The 20,493-nt window shown below is 35.6% G+C and overlaps 1 protein-coding gene across 6 annotated transcripts in view; it reads right to left on the bottom strand.

Annotated features, from left to right (window-relative positions):
- LOC309647807 (NEDD4-binding protein 2-like 2) overlaps positions 1–15,853 on the bottom strand; it is a 70,330-nt gene extending 54,477 nt beyond the window's left edge. The window contains exons 1-6 of one of the 6 annotated variants that reach the window (XM_082435528.1): positions 15,698–15,853; positions 12,780–14,038; positions 7,111–7,235; positions 3,305–3,393; positions 2,844–2,920; positions 24–167 (exon numbers count right to left, since the gene is read on the bottom strand). In XM_082435528.1, the coding sequence (XP_082291654.1) occupies positions 24–167; positions 2,844–2,920; positions 3,305–3,393; positions 7,111–7,235; positions 12,780–14,038 (1,694 nt within the window). In that variant the 5' untranslated portion in view covers positions 15,698–15,853. Of the gene's footprint in view, positions 1–23; positions 168–2,843; positions 2,921–3,304; positions 3,394–7,110; positions 7,236–12,779; positions 14,039–15,697 lie in introns of those variants that run through there. The other 5 variants (XM_082435532.1, XM_082435533.1, XM_082435529.1 and 2 more) reach the window with 5 other exon arrangements.
- Between the last annotated feature and the right edge of the window lie 4,640 nt (positions 15,854–20,493).

The raw sequence follows: 20,493 nt of genomic DNA, 5'->3' as shown, positions 1-20,493 counted from the left end.
GTCAGCCTAGAGAGCCTCCCCACCTCTGTCTCCCCTGTGAAGGAGGTCTTTGTATGCTTTTGTGTGGCGGTTCCACTGAATTCATTACAATAGAGATGGACATTTGATATTCATAACGATCCAACATCTGAGCAATCTTCTTTCGAGAAACACCATGTTTATTCCTCCTACCAAAAAAGAAAAGGATTTTAATTCTTTTTTCTTTTAGAATGTATAGGCTTAGAGATTAAACTGTTTTAGAGTAACAGAGTACAGATTTTAAATTACATTTTGCAAATAAATACCAGAAGATACACCTCACATTAAAAAAAGGCCTCAAAAAAAAAAAAAAAAAAAGGCTCTCTCAGGTTTAAACAATATCTTAAAAAGGCTTAACGATACCATAAATCACAGCAAAATGTTAACTGATTACACCTTCTTCACACAGAACTAACTACTGATTCACTGAACCACTGAGTTAATCTTCCCCTCTTTTTAAACAACAAAGTAAAAAATTATGAGATACTGTTTTGAAAATTATAGAAGAACTGAGTGGGCTTCCAGGACTGACAAAAATCAATATAAAATATATATCACTTTTAAAAGTTATTTTAGCACACTTGCATTATTAAAAAAAATTTATTATTGATACCAAACTATATTATTAGAGATACAATTTATACATATCTCACAAACATAATGTTGAGTGAAAGAAACTAGATATAATGAATATATACTGTATAATTCTATTTATATAAAGTTTGAGAAAAAATTAAACCATGATGCTAAAGCAAAGGATAAAAAAAAAAAAAAAAAAAAAAAGCTTTAAGGAAAAGCAAGTAAGTAATTACCAGGGAATTACGGAACTGTTACTGGGAAAAGGAACTCAAAAAACTTCTAAAGTGTTGGTAATGCTCTCATGACATGGGTAATGGTTAAATAAACATCTGTTTTATAAGAAATTTGTTAAGCTGCATATTTATATTTTATGTACTTTTCTGTGAGTTTAATTGTGATAACAAAAAGTGGTTTAAAAAGTATTCTTGACCCTCAAAGAAATTTTTACAATGTATTTTACACTTGTAGTTTTCCGTAACTTGACTTGGACATGGCAAAACACACAGAACATATTTTATATTTAATGTTATAGTTCTAGATTTACTAAAACTAACTCATTTTTCCAGAAAAAAGACATAAAAGAAATGTTTAGTTTTCAAAACTACTGATGTTTAGGTTAAAGATGAGAAGAGAAACCAAGAGAGAGAAAAAATAGAAGATCGAAAAATAAAAAAGAGAGAAAAAAAGAGAGATCTGAGGTCAAGGTTGAAATTGGCCAAGCTATAGAAATCCACAGGAAGTCAAAATTGATGATTCAATCAATTCTTTACCAAAAAAATCTGTCAAACTATACTAGATATCAGTTAAACTTACTTTATTTTGTAAAGTTAATTTATATTAAGAATTGTAATACATTTCAACAGTCTCAAATGTAAATAAAGCCTAACTGTGTAACAATTTCATTAATTCATTTATTCAGCATAACCCAAATATCTTTAGTTTTTAAACTCTCTCTTCTACCTGAGGTGCAATATACACAGAGGCAGGTAAACAATACCAGATATTAATAATATTTATCAGTTTAACTCTTCATAAATTTGATTTGGCATGCAAGTCAGAAAGGGAAAGAAAGGTAACCAAAGGAATAAAAATTCAAAGGTACAAAAGGAATGAAAGGCAAGGGGCAAGAATTAAATTAGTTGAACACCATACACAGAATAACAGTTTTAAGCTAGAAGAGGGCAAACTGAGGTGGGAGGAAAAAATGGTTTTAAAAAGAGAGGTGATGGTCATACAACTCTGTGAATATACTGAAAACCACTGAATTGTACACTTTTAATGGGTAAATTGTAAGGTATGTGAATTACATCTTAAAGTTGTTACCAAAAGGGGGTTGTGTCCCGATGAAAATGAAGAAAGAAAAACGAGTCATAGTCAGGAAAACTAGGGGAAAGGGATGAAGGTAAAGACAAATGGAAGAGCAGGGTTGAATGTAATACAAGTCCACAATCTCTCACCACAAATCCTGAAATCTAAAATGCTCTGAAAATTCAGTTTTCTGTTGACTCATGTAGCAGCAAAGTCTAACCACGCCTGTACTCATTTGGCAGCATGATCTACTCAGAAATAACATTAAACAATGTAGAATCTTTCCTTTCTACTTAGACTGACCATTCGTGATCTGCTGCAGAAATATTAAGATGTCTGATTATACCATGCTGCCCCAAACTCTGCTAGGAGTGTTACAATTAGGTATATGCACTATATACTTCCTTTCTAAAATTAAAAAAAAAAAAAATCTGAATTCCAAAACACATTGATTCCCAGAATCTTGGGTATGGGATAACGGATCTGTAGCAGTAAAGATGGGAAAAGGGGAGAGATAAAAGCACCAGGTGAAAGGGTGATGGGATCTAAAATGGGAAGGAGATGAAGTCGGAAAGGCAATGCAGAGAAGTGGCCTAGCTAAAAAGCAGAGGGAAAAGTCCTAACTTTTCTCTCAGTTTTCTGCATCTCCATTAGCATTCAACAAATTGGGAAACAATGCAGAAATTCACATAAGAAAAAACAACAAACACACTTAACAAGGGACAGTTAATGAAATTTAACAGTGCAAAGATCCTCAAACACCTTGCATTTAAGTCAATGTTCCTCTTAACAGAAAGTGAGTAGTAGTAGCCCCTATTCACAGGTACCAAAGATATAACAAGCAAAAGCTAGTAAAGAAATTGACCATGTAAAGGAGAAAAAAAAGAAAAAAAAAGGAAAAAAAAGATAAGGGATTACAAATTTTTTGAGTGCCTTACTTTTCTAATTCTTCAGGATCAAATTTCCACCAAGTTTCAGGTTCATGAAACTCTACTCTGTATCCTTTTCCTATGGCCTACACAAAAGAAAGGAAGAAAACAAAAACCCAGGGAATATGTCTTAAAGTAAAAAGATGGGAGACAGATATAAATTTCACTTAGACAATACTTCTAAATTTGCTCAACCAAGAAAAGTTTTACTTTTAAAATAATACAGTTTATAAAAATTTTAAGACCACTTAATGGACAAATTTCAATTACTATCCTCAAGTCCAGGCAAAACTAACAAGATAAACATATTGCTTAATAAGCACCATTCCCAATTTTTAAAAAACTAAGCAAATGAACACACCTCTTTAGAGAACAAGGACAAGTATTTTAATAATAAAGGTCAATGTAACCAAAATTTCAGAATATGAAAAAATAGATAATATAAAAACTCTCTCATATCTCATATTTACCATTTCCACATATGGTTTCATTTCCCAAGCTTGTGTATTAGTGTTGTCTATAATAACTGGAGATCTCCCCTGATTGATAGCTTGTTTTGCTGAAATAAAAAATAAATTTAAAAAACAAAAGCAAAAAACAGAACTATTAGATAAAAATACACAAAATAAAATTTAAACATTCATTAAGAAATTTCCTACATCCCTGTACTTAAAACCAAAACTGTGACATCTTTTGAGTTAGAGCCATGAAAATAAAAGGACTCTGCTATATTAAATGGAATAAAGAGACATAAACACATGCAATGTATATTCTCCAGACCAGACGCTGGTTTTGACAAACTACATGTAAAGGACATTTTGGGGTAAATATTTTGTTGACCTTAACAGCTAATAAAGACTTCAGTCTAGAGCTTTCATTTACAGAAAATGTAGGAACAAGTTACATTTGAATATGGTCTGAGTATGAAAAGAGGAAAACATTTATTGACATGGGAAGATGGAGACTGTTAAAAGAAAATGGCAATTTATAAGATAACATGTAAGTCTGATCTCATTTTGGTTAAAATATAAAGGTGTGGGAAGAGTTACTAAGACACCAAAAGTTGTCTTCTATAGGTGGTGGGAATATATGCATTTTATGCTTATCTTTATTTTCCAATGTTCTATAATTACAAATAATGCTTTTGAAGTAAGACAGACTTAAGTTAAAAAAAAAAAAAAAAAGTACTATGGATTTATCATTACTTATATACCAAGTAGCTAAATACCACAGTTCAACTCACTGGATATTTCTTAGGACTATGATTCTGAAATTGGGAGTTGAGCTAGAATGGAACTGTTCCAAACTATATCTCCCTCTCCCTATGCCATCTCTTCCCACATAAGGTGAGAATTACTGCCACAGTGAGCCACTCATAATGGCAGGAATGTGTGTACCTCTCAAGTGTAAACAGGCAAGATAATTAAGAACCCACTATAAAATTTAAAAGGCTGAGGCAAAATGCAATATGTAAGTTCTGCTGGGATTTAGAATTCAAACCAGTAAGTTCTACACAATGAAAACACTTATATAAATGTCTAAGGGCAGACAGAATTCTAAAGGTTAGTTAAGTGGCAATGACTATGGTGGAATATCTATTTCAGAGAAGATGTCTCTAAATACTAAATTTAGAATCTAAGTCATAAATAGGATACCAAGATGCTATCAACTCCCACTGCTCCATCCCCAAACAATGATCAAAACTTCCATTTTTTAAAAAAGTATTAATTTTCCTAATCTCTGACAGGGCTTACACCTCCAAGGAGTTATGTCCTACAAAAGGAGCTTATTAACCAAATAAATCTCTGATTTGCAGGAATGGGAAGATTATTCTCTTTCCATGAATAATCATCATCCAATACCACATTCCAGTGTACTCCAGAAGAATAGAACGCCTAGGTAAACAATGTTTGACTACTCAGAGTCATTTTCTTAAACAAATTAACCACCATACTCTAAGAAAGAGAATAATGACACCTTGGAGATATTTTTAACTTATAAGCGGTTAAAGATCAATTTAGATTCTTCTAATAAACATGAGGCAGATACATATTCCCAGAATAAAGCCCGGCACTTAAAAGTATTCAATAAATGTTTGTAGAAAAGAGAAATTTTGCCCTAAATTAAATGTAATGCTTGTAATCTTCAAAATGTCTAATGACTGCAAGTTATCATTGCTTTGAAAAAGGTTAAAAATTACCTTGAAAAAGCCCATATTTATTATACTAATAAAAACCAGTAGTTTATCTACACACCAATATGTTCAGCAAGTAGAATTCACATGGCACGAACATTTTAATGAAATATTCTAAACTAGTATTGCAAAAAGAAAAAAACGTTTCACAGAAACAAATTTCCCAGTTCACCAAAGGTATACTGGCTCATTCCACTTATCACCTACTTCTACTCCCCTTAACTCTGGGCCAATAACTCCAAGCATTTTTTGGAATTGTAACATCATCATTATTTGATTTGGGCAGTAACACTGCAGCATTTTAAAAAATCAAAAAGCATTAATATTTTAAAATATTACGCTACTCTCTTTAAATTTATGCTATTCTCTAATATATTTGGAGAAATCCTAGAACCAATACTAGGAAATAATCTTATAATCAAACTTATCTAACATTTAAACTTTTTACTCAAAAACATCCTCAATGAAATTCCTTACTCTGAAAATTGACAATTAAAAAAGAAAAGCATTTATCCTGTTTTTCCTGTACATACTGTACTTTAGGGTAACCTTAGTTGCTAGTTCTAGGTAAGAGGAAGTTCTTCATTACAGAAGAATTCTAGCTACTAAACACAGAAGGAATGAAAGTCCTAGAAAATCACCATTTTGCAACCTTTAATGAAATAACTGATTAAGGAAACAATTCATTGTTGAATAAAACAGGGATTAGGCTGTCCCTTTGAAGCTACTGATCTTACCATCACTAAAAATGGGACAACCATTTACTTCCAAAAAAAAAAAAAAACAAAACAGGTTGAACCTAATAAATCCTACAAGTTAAATGATTACCACAAGGAAGCAAACCGACAACTATAGGCTATGGGACACTCTACAGAACCACCAACCAAGTTTCTGCAATAAGTTAATGGTACGAGGGCAAAAAGAGGGAAAACTGCTATAGAGTAACTTAATTAAAAGAATCATAAAGCCAAATGTACTACAAAGACTTTGTTTAGATCCTGATTAAAACAACTGTAAAGAAATATTTAAGACAATAGGGGAAATCTGATTACAGACTATATTACATGATGTCAAGGAAATGGGTTTGGTTTTGTTTTTTAGGTGTGATAATGGCACTGCAATTAAGTAAGAAGATTTACTTGAAATGTATGAAGTATGATGTCTAGAATTCATTTTAAAAAATTACTTCAGCAAATTAAAAAAGGAGGGGGGAGTGAAAGCAAAAGGGTTTAAGCCAATATAGCAATATCTTGATAAGTGATAATAATTCTGAGTGATGGGTGTGTGGGCTACAATGTAATCTCTCTACTCTACGTTTAAATAATGTTTCATCATCAATGCATTTTTAATTTCTTTAAAAAAAGAAATTAGATTTTAGTATAAGCATGTACTTACATAGTTCTAGATCAATAGTTTTCAATCCTGACTGCAACATTAGAATATATGGATAACTTTCAAAAAAATACCGATGTTTAGATCCACTCCAAATCAACTAAACCAGAATCTCTGAGGCTAAGACTCAGGCATAAGTTTTTTTAAAAGGTCCCCAAGTGATTCAAATGTGCAGCCAAGGTTAGGAAAGAACTACTATTCTGAAATGAAAAGAAAGTGACCCATGTACCTCTAAAAAATGTATTAAGTAAATTTTTTGTAGAGTGACATCAATGAAAAAAACTTTTAATATTCATGGGCATTAATATTAAGCCTTAGAAAACATTAGCATTACTCAAGGAAATAACTTTTGGGAATATGTAACAAAAGTATCAAGAGTTTTCTGAATTTTTTCATGAGGCATAAAATAAAGTCTATCAAAATATCCTATACCTCTATTGTACCAGCTTATGTACACTATCTACAGTTTAAAAAATATTCTAACCACATTCTCTGATTTTCACAACCTCAATCAAGTAGGGCAAGTATAATTATCACTGCTTCTAATAGATGAAAAACTGGGTCTCAAAGCTCTTTCAATGGCTTGTCAAAGTCATCCAGCTGGTAAAAGTAAAAAGTTGAGAATAAAAATTCAGGTATTCTGACTGCTAGTCAAATATTCTATCCCGGGAGACTTGGCCCAAAACAAACCTCTGTTCTGGTTCCAGTCATGGGCATCACCAAGTTGATTAACATTATACCTGTACCCATCTTGATGGTGAAAATAGTCATCAGTGCTGAACACAATGCCATCACGACTCTGACCAAGCAGAATTCTGTTAATAAAAGAAATCATAAAGGTGCCATTTACAATATAAAATCTATAACCGTCAGAAATAAGCCACAAAGGTTATTAAATGAATTTCTGGTACATACTTACAAGTATATTGCAGATAGACTAGCACAGGAGCTGAACCTTAAAAAAGCTTTCAGATTTCAAACATCACTTCACACTTAAATCTACACAGTAATAGCCAGTAATAAAAACTTTTTAAAGTGGCTTTTGTATTGCAACTTTTAAAAACACTCTTCAATCCCAAAATGATGTCAACTATTATCCATGATTTTACTTTAGTGAATTTGTATTTGGTGTCTAAAATTGCCTAAATTTAGTGCAACAGGTAACCTAAAAGACAAGTAAGCCTAATAAGCAAGCAATTTACCTGAGGAAAACTATATTTGACTTAGGACAGCTTTGATAAACTCATTCCTATGAAGCACAAACATCTATGACCTGAAAGTGGAACTTGAGGTTTAACGCTGTGAAACAACCTATGATCCTCCAGAGTAAAATCAAATTTAAAATTTTTAAGAGATTAACTTACTAAATGAAATTAATTACTAAATGCTAAAGAATACACTCTAAGAACAAGGCAGTGGTAATCAAGCTTTGTTCTCACAATATGATACCATCTTTAATTCCTAAGCACAGAGAGACTGACAAGTGTTCATAGTGTCAGGGAGTTCCCATAACCAGTGACTCATGAAAGAGACTGGAGGTGTGCTGAGAAAAGAGAAAAAACAGTAAGAATAATTTGGATCCAACAATAACAAAAATATTTTGTTATTTATCTTCCCTCCCTCAACCATTAGGCAATTGGATATCATTCTATTGGGGTTGGCCATCATTCGTTGGGGTTTTTCCATAAGATGTTGTAAGATGTTATGGAAAAAACCCGAACGAACTTTTTGGCCAGCCCAGTATAATTTCTTTTTGAGATGGGGAAGGGAGTAGAAGGTGGTAGAAGGGATGATACTGTCCTGGGATGATTCAAGAATACTTCCTAATAAAAAGTAATAGGAAGGATTTCAACTATTAAGATAACAAACATCTCTCCTTTCCTCAGGTTATAATAAAATTGTATATATTTTACAATAAAAATAAAATCACATATATAAAAGTTTAAAAATTTAATATACATTTTCACTCATAGAATTATAGTTCAAATTACTTCAAATAAACCAAATTAAAGTAAATGGTTTAAATTATTTGTTTGCTTGTTTGGGAGGCTGGAGTTGGATTTCTTTTTTAAGCAGCCATAATTTTCCCAAAATATACCATCTAACACATTTGGCATCTTACTGCTTATAAGAGATAACCCAGAATATAAAAATGCCACAATATTAGTATTCCAAACCGAAGCTCAATCACCTAAAAAGATCTTGATCATCATCAACCATATGATACCTAGTTACACTCAACAATACCAGAAACCTGATACCATCTTTCCTAAATACCTTATGTTTCTTTTCTTTTTCCTCCTGTTCTATAACTTTATTAGGTGATCTTTCAGATGTTAATAATAACATACTACAAGAGCACAGGAGCTTTTGTATCCAAGAAATGTTTAACCTCTTCCAAATAAAAAAAAAAGTGGGGAGGGAAGGGACAGTAAATCAATTTACATCATTAAACCAAGTCAACATCAAACATGAGTAAATCTCAATGAAGAATATCTTAAATATATAAATCATAATTAAAGCAAGTAATTTTAGCTTGGAGAGACTTTTTCCTCCCAGACTGCTCACACATCTTTTCAAAATTCCCTGAATTATCTCCAATATACCTGTATCAATCTAGATATATCTGATATCATACCAACCATTTGAACCAAAAATAAATTATTTAAGAATATTAGTATTTTCAAAATTCTTATAGTCAGATTCTATCAGAACCCTCACAAGTTAAGACAGGTACTAAAATGGATTCTTAGAACATCAAAATTTACAACTTTGAAAAATCAAGTATCTAATAAAAAATTCAGATGTGGTCCCACTGGCCACTTGATTTCTATTTTTTCAAAATCGCTATCTTTTTTGAGGACCTAGTATGTGCTAATCATCTTACATATATACATCTATGACCGCATCGAATTCTCACAACAACCTTGCCAATATGGTATTAAATCCAGAAAAGCAAATAATTTCAGAAATCAGGCCACCAGAATTACATAAATAGTGATGGGAGAGCCAAAACCAGTGGCTTACAAGATCCCTGCCTCCTGGAATTCACGCCCTTATATAATCCCCTCTCCTTGAGTGTGGGTTTGAGTCAGCAACTAGCTTCCAACTAACAGGATATGGAATTTCATTTCCAAGATTAGATTATGGGGGGGGGGCAGGAAGTGGCTCACTTTCTCTCTTCACACTGTGAATGTGGAGAGGCCCAAGTAGCAAAGAACTGAAGGGACTCTCCAGCCTACAGACAGCAAGGAACTGAGGCCTTCAATCCAACAGCTCACAAGGACTGAGTCTTGCCAACAAGACTTGTGAGAGATATTCCATGCAGATCCTCCCCAAGACAAGCTTTCAGTCCAAAACACAGCCCTAGCCAACATCTTGATCATAGCATTGTTAGAGACCTTGAACCAGAGGCACCCAGATTCCTGTCCTTCAGAAACTGTAAGACAATAAATGTTTGTTGCTTTAACAACTCAGCTTTAAGGCAATTTGTTACACAGCCATAGAAAACTAATGCACTCTGTGCTTATAACTTTCACTTAAGTAAGAACAAGTGAATCATATTCTTTAAACCTCATTTTGAGAACCCTATTCCCCCAAATGGTCTACTACAGAGTTAATTTTCATATTTTATTTTTTTAATTTCTAAGAACCATATATATTTTTTGTAATATATCATGTACATTTAAAAATAGAAGTGATTGGCTTCCCTGGTGGTGCAGTGGTTAAGAATCTGCCTGCCAATGCAGGAGACACAGGTTCAAGCCCTGGTCCGGCAACATCCCACATGCCACGGAGCAGCTAAGCCCGTGCGCCACAACTACTGAGCCTGTGCTCTAGAGCCCGCGAGCCAGAACTACTGAGCCCGTGTGCCACAACTACTGAAGCCCGCGTGCCTAGAGCCCATGCTCTGCAAACAGAGAAGCCACGACAATGAGAAGCTTGCACACCGCAACGAAGAGTAGCCCCCACTCGCCGCCAACTAGAGAAAAGCCCATGTGCAGCAACGAAGCCCCAAAGCAGCCAAAAATAAATAAATTTTTTAAAAAAATAGACGTGATTTTCCCAAATAATTCTGAGTAAAACTGACACTTCATGAACCCTTTACCTCCTGACGTACTGAGTGGCCTTGCATACCCCCCTGGTCCAGCTATCAATAAATAAAAAAATAATGCTGTCTTGTGTAGCTTATGCTACATGCTCAGAGTGGTAAAGGCAAATCCTACATGAGTTCAGAAGGAGGATTACTGAGGGGTGAGATGAGAAACCAAAACCTCAAAAGTGGAGGCATTTAAGAGAACCTCTGAATAAGTAGAATCCTGAGAACAATGAACGGACAAGTAAGTATTATGTCTCCTGCAGTGGACGGCAGGGTACTAGTCCAAGCGCAGAAGGATATGAAGATAGGTAAGGACTAAATTAAGGAAGAAAGGGACTTAAATACTATCCCAAAAGAATGTGAAATTTATCTAACCCCCATAACTCATTACTACATAACAATACTAAACAACGTTATCTTTTAACGTTATCTTTTAACGCCCCAAATCAGTTCAACTCTGATCCTCCAAATCTTTATTCCTTTTTTCAAAGCTCACTTGGAAAGCTAAATCCTACACGAAACCATTCCTCACTAGAGAATATGTGGCTTTATATCCAATCCCAAACAACCATTTCTACTTCATTCAAAAAAAGTACTGACCTAAAGAGAGACTCCTGCTTCTTTAACCAAGCTACTCAAAGTCAGGAGTCAGGTATAGGGCTACACATGTGATAAATATTAAAGTGAAGGATTAGGTAAGAAACTACCATTTACATCCCCAGTTTGATCTCTTATCAGTTTTTGTAACTTCTCCCAAGTCCTTTAACCTGAACTCATTCTTTTTAATAGCCTGTACTCCTTCTAAAAAATGAAAAGACTATAATTCGTCTCACAACACTGTTACATATGGAAGTACTCTCTAAGTTGTAAATGATAACATAAATGGTATTTGCGACTGTAACTTCCATTCTTATTATACCTAATTCCTCAAATAAAGAAATATACATATTATATATAATCACCTCTGTCATCTCCCACTACAATTATGTCTCCTTGAAATTTTTCTGAATTACCACCACACTTTATTCACTTTCAGTTTCAACATACTCCAATATGTTGTTCCAAACCTAATCATTCTTTCTCACATTTATTCTGTACCAGAAGCCCTCGCTAGGAGATCTCTTCATCCATTTTCCAAATTTCAACTTTTCTTTTCTCTGATATTATATTCTATATCTAGAAGAATGCCCATGCTTGTAAGACAACTTCACTCTTAATTTCTATTCTATCTAAAGAAGCACTGAAATTTCATTTTCTCTACAAAATCTTCACTGCAAAGGAATCAAAATACATAGACTTAAATTCAAATTCATTTACAAAATCACAGCTTACAATCTAGCTTGAAATGTCTGCATCATAATTTAATCTTTCTCCAATTTCCTGCTTCTGAAGAAATTTTGTTTAGGTGGTTCAGAGTGTCTTGCAAATAAATATAAAACATTTACAAAATGGTTCCTTGGACTTTTTTATCCTCACCCAAAGACATCAAATAAATTTTCTTTTTCTCCTTATCTAGCATAAATCTTGAATCATCCTACATAAACTACAAAGAATTTATATTGTTTTTCTTTGTGCTATTTTTCACAACTGCACAAATGTACTGGAATGCATCAATATTGTTTTTAAAATGTAAACAAAAACAGGAATTTTAAACATTTTGGCACACGACAAAACATCATCAGTTCTAACTCCATTAATTCAGATATTGCTCATTTCAAACTCCTTAAAGAAACCAAAAAAGGTTCTCTCTGTCAATAATGGTATGAACACAGCACAGTTCTTAAGACACACTCAAAATTCCCTTCCTTGGGTTATCTCATTTGCTTCTCACAATAATTCCAGAAAAATAAGCATTACTCATTTTATTAACAGCGAAGCCTGTCCAAGGTCACTAAGTGAAATAACTGAGCCAAAGCCCAAGTCTTCTACCCATGAATTCAACTCCTCCTGAATAGCTGACTTAAAAGGGAAGGCCAGCACAGTTCTCAAATAGCATTTGCTTTCGTCATCGTCCTAATTTTACATGGTGAATCTATATTTAAAGCCCTTAGCAGAATCTTAACATAAATATATATGCCAATTATCCTTTCCTCTATCAGAAAACATCTTCTAAAATATTTACCATCAGATGCCATTCTCAAGTATAACAAATTAAAGATTTTTTACTAGAAACATAAAAGCATTTGCCACTGATTACAACTATCATTTATGATTTTTAAGTAATAAATTACCAAGTATTCACTTGGTATCCTTTACTTACCGAGACAATGTTGTTTTCCCAGAACCAGGCAAACCTCTTAAAAGAATAAGTAACTTCTGCAATTTATTTAACTTTTCCTCGTGAAAATGCTGGTTCATAAACCTGTCAGTTCCATTATGCTTGTCCACAGAAGGATCTTTCCAGCATCCTTCACTGGTTTCATAGAAACCATTATTCGCATATTCATCTTGCACAGTGTAGCCATTTCTAGAGGGATGGTCACTACTGATAATGTCACTACGGTCAGTATATTCATTGTTCCGATCAAAAGTCAAACAATTCCAGTTAACATGACAACTATTTACATAATATCCATTTTGCATCTGAAAGCCATCTTGGGCATGGAAAATATTTGATGATGGATTTGGTGGAACGTTGAATCTTTGAATATTTAAGTGATAGTTAAAACTGGGAAGATGAGGGTCTTGTGGTACTATAAAAGAACGCATTGATTGCCACTCAGGCCTGAAGGAACTAAATGAATTGCCACAAAAGGTAGGTATTACTTGTCCATTATAAGGATATTTACCTGGCTCATTCCGAACACACTGCTGATGATAACCCCAATATGACTGAAGGGCACTGGTAAGATCTCTTTTCTTTTCTTCTTCAGACTTTAACAGATTATTATGGCCCTGATAATATGGAATGAGTTGTTCCTCAGAGGGTTCACGTTCCTTACAACTGCTTTCTGAATCACCTTTTTCATTTTCAAGCTCTTCAATTTCTTTGTAAAACTGGAATAATTCATGGTCAATCTCCGATTTTTTAGAATTAAATTTCTGTTTCTCTTCTCGTTCTCCTTTCCAATCTATACCACTGATAGTGCCGCCTTGATTCCTCCTTTCATTACATTTCTTTTTCTCAGGGGGTTTGTAAATGGGTCCTATAAATGCTTTACTTGTGCTATATATCTCATCATCTGTGGATACCAATGGAGGACGTGTAGCCCGTAAAACTTGTGAATCAACAGAATTAATAACATCTGGCCTATTACCAAGCATCTCATCATGCACAGGTTTCAGCAAATTTGTAGTTTTGGTTTTGTCCTCCCGAGGATACCTATGTCTTCTGACATCAGTGATGGTCACAGGGACCCAATCATTTCCAGTTTTCTCTTGCTTTCTCTGAAAATTAGCATTACCATGATGGGGGAAAACATATGCCTCTTCAGTAGACTTCAATTTCTTATAGCATGGTTCACTTATTAGTTGTTCCCCATGTCCCATGGATTTAGCTTCAATTTCACCATAAGGCATCTGAGGAGCAAATAAATCACAGAATTAACAGCTAATATTTTAAAAAATCTAAACAAAAGTTTCCTCAGAAACAACAGGAAATAAACTTAATTTGATATAAGCATTTAATAACATTTTCCCAAAATGCAAAAATTATAAAATTGTAATTTTATAGCCACTTACTATTGTTATGACATTATGATTTAAAGAAGGGGTCTCACTGAAGGTAAATAAACATTCTCTTTTTAAAAAAGATATATCTCATCTTTAATCTAAATGATGTATTTCTGAATTTAGAGAATGTAAGCAAGAATTTAAGCAAGCTCGGAAAGCTGAATCAGTAATATATATTTTGATGATATAGACATACAATTGTATATTAAAAGGAAGAGTAAGGACTTCCCTGGTGGCGCAGTGGTTAAGAATCCACCTGCCAATGCAGGGGACACGGGTTCGAGCCCTGGTCCGGGAAGATCCCACATGCCGCGGAGCAACTAAGCCCCTGCGCCATAAGCCCCTGCGCCACAACTACTGAAGCCCGCGCGCCGAGAGCCCGTGCTCCGCAACAAGAGAAGCCACCGCAATGAGAAGCCCGCGCACCGCAAGAAAGAGTAGCCCCCGCTCGCCACAACTAGAGAAAGCCCTAGCGCAGCAACAAAGACCCAACGCAGCCAAACATAAATAAATAATTTATAATAAAAAATAAATTAAAAAAATAAAAGGGAGAGTAAGTCGGCCAACCAAAGTGACACATATCCAAACTGGTTGTGATAAATTGCATCATGAACGTCTTCCTGTTTAAAATCTCTAGGTCCTTAAGCAAACCTCAGACAACCACATCTCATTAGCAATCAAACGTCAAATTAACTCCAATGTCAGTCTTTATGGGTCCTACTCTTACGGGTAGTGTAAAAGTGGTTTCCAAGTGGGTGTATTACGTTAATTTTAAAGAAAAAAACAATAATTTCAGTTGTACTGAGAATGACGGAAATATGTCATATTATGTTTAAAAAATAAATCTGGCAACTCCCCAAACCAAAGCCCTCATCTTTTCCAGATGGTTTGTCTATCTCGAAGATAAATTCTGCTTCCCTTGAAATTTTTTGGGGGACCCTCAAGAGTACCATTCAAAAGCCTGTGTTAGTCAATACTTCATTCCGCCCGCTCTCTGGTCTTCCCTTCTCGAACACGAGAGCAAAAGGAAAGGGCAAAGCGACGAACCAGAATGACACAGGTAGACCCTAGAGAGGCTGAAGGAAGATACACCTGGAGAGAACGCCGTCCTCCCGGAAACAGCCCCGTCCCAGGCCGCTTCTCACCTTCTCATTTCCTCATTAGAAACGGCAGAAAAGTCCCAAGGAAGAGAAAGGAGGTTACATTAAGAGAGAGAGGCCTATACACGACCTGAACCCTAAGGCCTCCCGACCTCCAAAGAGGGCAGCCCGGGCAAAAGAGCGTCACCCAATTTCTCTATCCCAACGGAGACACGTTCAGGTTCTGTCTAGGAATTCCAAAGAGCTCCGAGGCCGAAAGGTTTACTCCCGGCTTCTACGTTTACGGCTAAACGAAAAGGTTCAGGCAAGCGCAGGGGGAGAACCCAACTCGCTAATGGAAGAAGGAAGAAACCGGAAAACGTCAACACCACAACCCCACCTCGCCGAAAATGGGATGTCTACTCACCTTACACCACAGTTCTGCATTGACCTTTACCTCTCAATAAAGAAGGTGAAAGAAGCACCAAGACACTGCCCAAAGCAGAGACCAGGAGGGACTAAAAGCCCGGCACTCAGGAGCGGAGCAACAAGCCTGCCCTCCGTACGCAAGATGGCGGCCACCTCACGGTTGCCCCGGCAGGAATTACGGAGTCTCGCCAGGCATTGTGGGAATTGAAGTCCGGCTTTCACACCCGGCCTGGAAACTTCATCCTCTCCCAGAATCCATTGCTTGACATACGCGCTAAGGGCCATAAACGTAGACCGGAACTAGTTCTTAGGTTGGCGCCGGGAGGTTGTTTAGAAATAGCAACTTTGGCTAAGAAAGGTGGCGACCTGCTTTTTAGGGCCACCCCTGAAGAAAGAGAGACTGTGAGTGCCTGGCTCCGCAAATAGAGACATAAGCGGCTCTCAGTGCATGCTTTTAAGGCTTTTTGGGAGACAAAGTCTTTTTAAAGGGGAGTTAACATTTGGTCTCGTCAACTAGGGTTGCCGACGTTTCTATGAAATGCCAGTCAGTAATTGCAGGCTCAGGTTTTTCTATCGCAGAAGAGAATCGCTGCAGCAGAGCCTTGATAACAGATAAAAGTACTTATGAGAAAAATCACTTCTTGTCACAGCTGTCTTTTGTTTTGTTTCGGGAAGGAAAGACCACTTACTGAGCTTTCCCATTAAAAAAGTCGATTTGTGAAAAGCGCTTCTATAGAACAGCGCTTGGTAAAAATAAGTGCTTTGTAAGTGTTTGTTAAATGAGAAATAACTACAAACCGAACAACTGGCAATCCTCAGTTCGGGGTCCCTTCCCTCTTCGCACCACCTTCCCACTCTCTCTAGACCCGCTCCTTCACATGCGTTCTTTCCTGTCCCAGAAAGGGAAACTGCTAATCTCTTCATACGTATTTAAATAAACCCGTTGCGATAGCGTTTTAATTTATAAATATAATAGTTAAAACCACAGTCTGGAATATTTACATTTGATTACTTAACAGCCTTACGACCAAGAGGGCTCACCAAAAGCAATCCATCCCCTTACAATGAAAGACTCGTCCTCAAATACAATTTCTCTCATCGACCTTTATTTGATCATTCCTCGTGATTAGATTCAAATTATGCATCATCTGTGGAAACAACCACATAAGTGAAATTGTGTCCTTCCTCGGGATATTACATCCGGGGGCACAGGATGTCTGTCTGTCCATTATAAGGTGATATTCATTTTTATCAACGGATCAAGGTGTTGTCCAGTTTCTCTGCTGTTTGTTTTCCCCCTTGCAACTCATAAGCAATCTGTGAAAAGATACTTTGAGACCAAGCAAATGTCTTGTTCCTAATCAAACTCTACCTTAAGGTTTTGCCTCCATTGATGATTCTTACTGCAATTGGTCTTTGCAATGATAGTTACAAAATGTTGATTTTTTTTCCCCCTAACTCCTTCAAGCCCTCCCCATTTATTAGTCCTGATGCTACTATAAAGCCCTCCTTACTTATTTACTATCAGTATGAATTTATGAATTCTTTTTTGTTCAAGACGTTATAATCCATTGCTGTTCTTATTTATTTGCTTGTTTATTAATAGACTATTTTTAGGACAGTTTTAGGTTCAGAGAAAAATTGAGTAGATAGTACAGAGTTCCCATGTATCCCCTTCACCCCACATACAGTTTCCCCTATTATCAACCTCTTACAGTATTACGGTACATTGTTACAATTAATGAACCAATATTGATACAGTAATATTAAGTACAGTCCATAGTTTTTCAGATTTCCTTACTTTTTACCTAATGTCCTTTCTGTTGCAGGATTCCATCCAGGATACGATATTATATGGAGTTGTCATTCCTGCTTAGGCTCCTCTTGGCTGTGATAGTTCCTCAGGCTCTACTTGGTTTTGATGACTTTGGCAATTTTGAGGAAAACTGGTCAGGTACCATGTGGGATGCTCTTCTGTTGGAATTTATATATGCTTTTCTCATGATTAGACTGGGGTTATGGGTTTTTGAGGGGAAGACCGCAGAGGTAAAATGTCGTTTTCATCACATTGTAACAAGTGTACATGCTACCAACATAATTTATGATTGTTTATGTTGCACTTGATCATTCAAGCCGTGTTTATCAGGTTTTTCCACTGTAAAGTTACTCTCCCCCCCCCTTCCATTCTGTGCTCCTTGGAAGGAAGTCACTGTGCCCAGCACACATTTCTGGAGTGCTCTCCCTTCATTAGGGTATGTATATAATTTGTTTGGCATTCTTCTGCATGGGAGATTTGCCTCTTCTCTCCCACCCTTATTTATTCTGATGCTCAGATTATCTGAGATTTGGCCAGCTTCAGGTTGGCTCCTTTTGACCTACACATTGAGAACTTCCTTATCTTGTGGCACAACAAGATTTTCCAGACTTGTCCTGTACATTCATTACTCCTACCCTAGAATCAACAGTTTCTCCAAAAGTCTTGATATCTTTTGTTTTTTTCTTGGAGAATGGTATTTAGAAGCTAAGACCTTGGCACTAAGAGTGCTTATTGATACTGGGGTATTATTGCTTTCAGGTCCTCTCAGTAGACAGAAGTGGGGGAGAGGGGAATAGATATTTTTTTTCATTTAAGAAATCATGAATGTTGATACTTACAATTCCAATTGAATTCCACAGTGTTCTTTGTTGCCTTCCCCATTTCATATTTGTGTCTGCCTTCTTCAACAGTGAGAACCTTGTTTCCTCACAGCACATTTACTTATTTGCCTAATCCTGCATAAGATAGTTTCAGAATTGCTACATTCACGTAATTACCCATAAAACAGTTTTAGAATTTATACATTCGCATAATTACATAAGCAAGTCTACTAAAAAGGTAGTTTTTCTTCCCCAGACTGAGGGGTGAAAATCGAAGTACTAGGAGCAAAAATGACTTGGATTACTTCTCTCGCCCTACCCTATCCCACTTCAGTGGTTTTAAGTTAGTCATTTGAAATACACTTGAGTTCATTTGTTTCTATTTCCAGTTTTAGTTTATTTTTCCTTCCATTATTGATAATTTCATTTTACTTTTGGAATATGTAGAATAATATGCTTGCCAAAGTATAAACCATACAAAAAGATATATTCAGAGGAATATCACTCTCCTCCCTATCTCTCTTTTTCTTTTAAGTAATTTATTTTTTATTTGTTTATGTTTGGCTGCAGTGGGTCTTCGTTGCAGTGCAGGCTTTCTCTATTTGCGGCCAGCGGGGGCAACTGTTCATTGAGGAGCATGGACTCTAGGCGCGCAGGCTCAGTAGTCGTGGCATTCAGGCTCGAGAGCGCAGGCCCAGTAGCTGTGGCCCACAGGCTTAGTTGCTCCGCGGCATGTGGGATCTTCGTAGACCAGGGATCAAACCCGTGTCCCCTGCATTAGCAGGTGGATTCTCAAACACTGAGCCACCAGGGAAGTCCCTCTTCCCTATCTCTTGAACACTTTTTCCTGCCACCTTTTTTTATGTATACAATTTTATTGTTTCTGATGTATCCTTCCTATGTTTCTTTTGCAACAGTAAGTAGATATATGTATGTTTTCTTACTTCTCTTTTCTTCCTCCAGAGTGAACATACTACATATGCTGTTTTGCATTTTGTTTTTTTCAGTTAACAGGATCTTCTGGAGATCGCTTTGCATCAACTTATTGAAATCTTCTTCATTCTTTTTTTACAGCTGAATAGTACTCCATGGTGTGGATGTACCATAGTTTATTCACTTAAAATCTGATGCTTGGATGTTTAGGTAGCAACCAATATTGTGCAATCATAAATAATGCTACAATAAATAACCTTCTGTTTTTATATTTTAGGAGGTCTATCTTTAAAGATAGGATTGCTAGGTCAAAGGGTAAATCCATATATACTACATATTGTCAAATTGTCTTCCACAGAGGTTGTATCATTTTGCATTCCCACCAGCAATATATGATAGTGTCAGTTTACCTGAACTGTTGCCAATGTAATGAATGAGAAATGGTATGTCAGTGTAGTTTAATGTATACTTCTCTTATTATGAGTGGGGACAATTTTTGTATCTTTTTTGTGAATTGTCTGTCTTTGGCTCATGTTCTATTGGAATTTTTAAATCTTTTTTTTTACTCAATTAAAAATGTCTTTATATATTAGGGATATTAGCCCTATATCTGGCATATTTCTTGGAATATTTTCTCCTAATTTATGTCTTTTTTTTACTGTGCTTGGGGGTTTTTTTCCATGTAAAAGTTTTTTATTTTAATTTTTTGTGGGGTAAAACTCATCATTCCTTTATTGCACCTGGACTTTAAGTCATAGCCAGAAAGCATAACACAGGGTTAAGAGGAATTCATTCAAGCTTTCTGCTAGATCTCCGATCAATTTGGAGTTTATATGTATATATGGTATAAGAAATGAATTTCCATTTTTTTCTCCAACAGGATTTATTAAACAGTCAATCTTTGCTCCAGTGGTTTGCGATATCACTTTTATAGTATATTAAATGTACACATGAGCCTAGGTTTTCTGTTTTATTCAATTGGTCTTTCTGTCTGTTCACATACCAGTACTACACTATTTTAATTGTATCTTGCTGTGCTTATCCACCCCCCTTTCAAATAGCTCTTTTTAGTAATATCCTAGATATTCTTAAGTCTCTGTTTTTTCATGTAAACTTTAGTACTTACCTAGCTCTAAAAAAAAACTTTTCGGTATTTTTAAAACTGGGATTGCACTATATTCATAAATTAACTTAAAGGAGAACTGATACATAGGTAATGTTGAC

The sequence above is a fragment of the Balaenoptera physalus genome, assembly GCF_965194825.1.
Source record: "Balaenoptera physalus genome assembly, chromosome: 18".
In the NCBI taxonomy this organism is placed as follows: Eukaryota; Metazoa; Chordata; class Mammalia; order Artiodactyla; family Balaenopteridae; genus Balaenoptera; species Balaenoptera physalus.
This window is presented reverse-complemented; position numbering and strand designations above follow the sequence as displayed.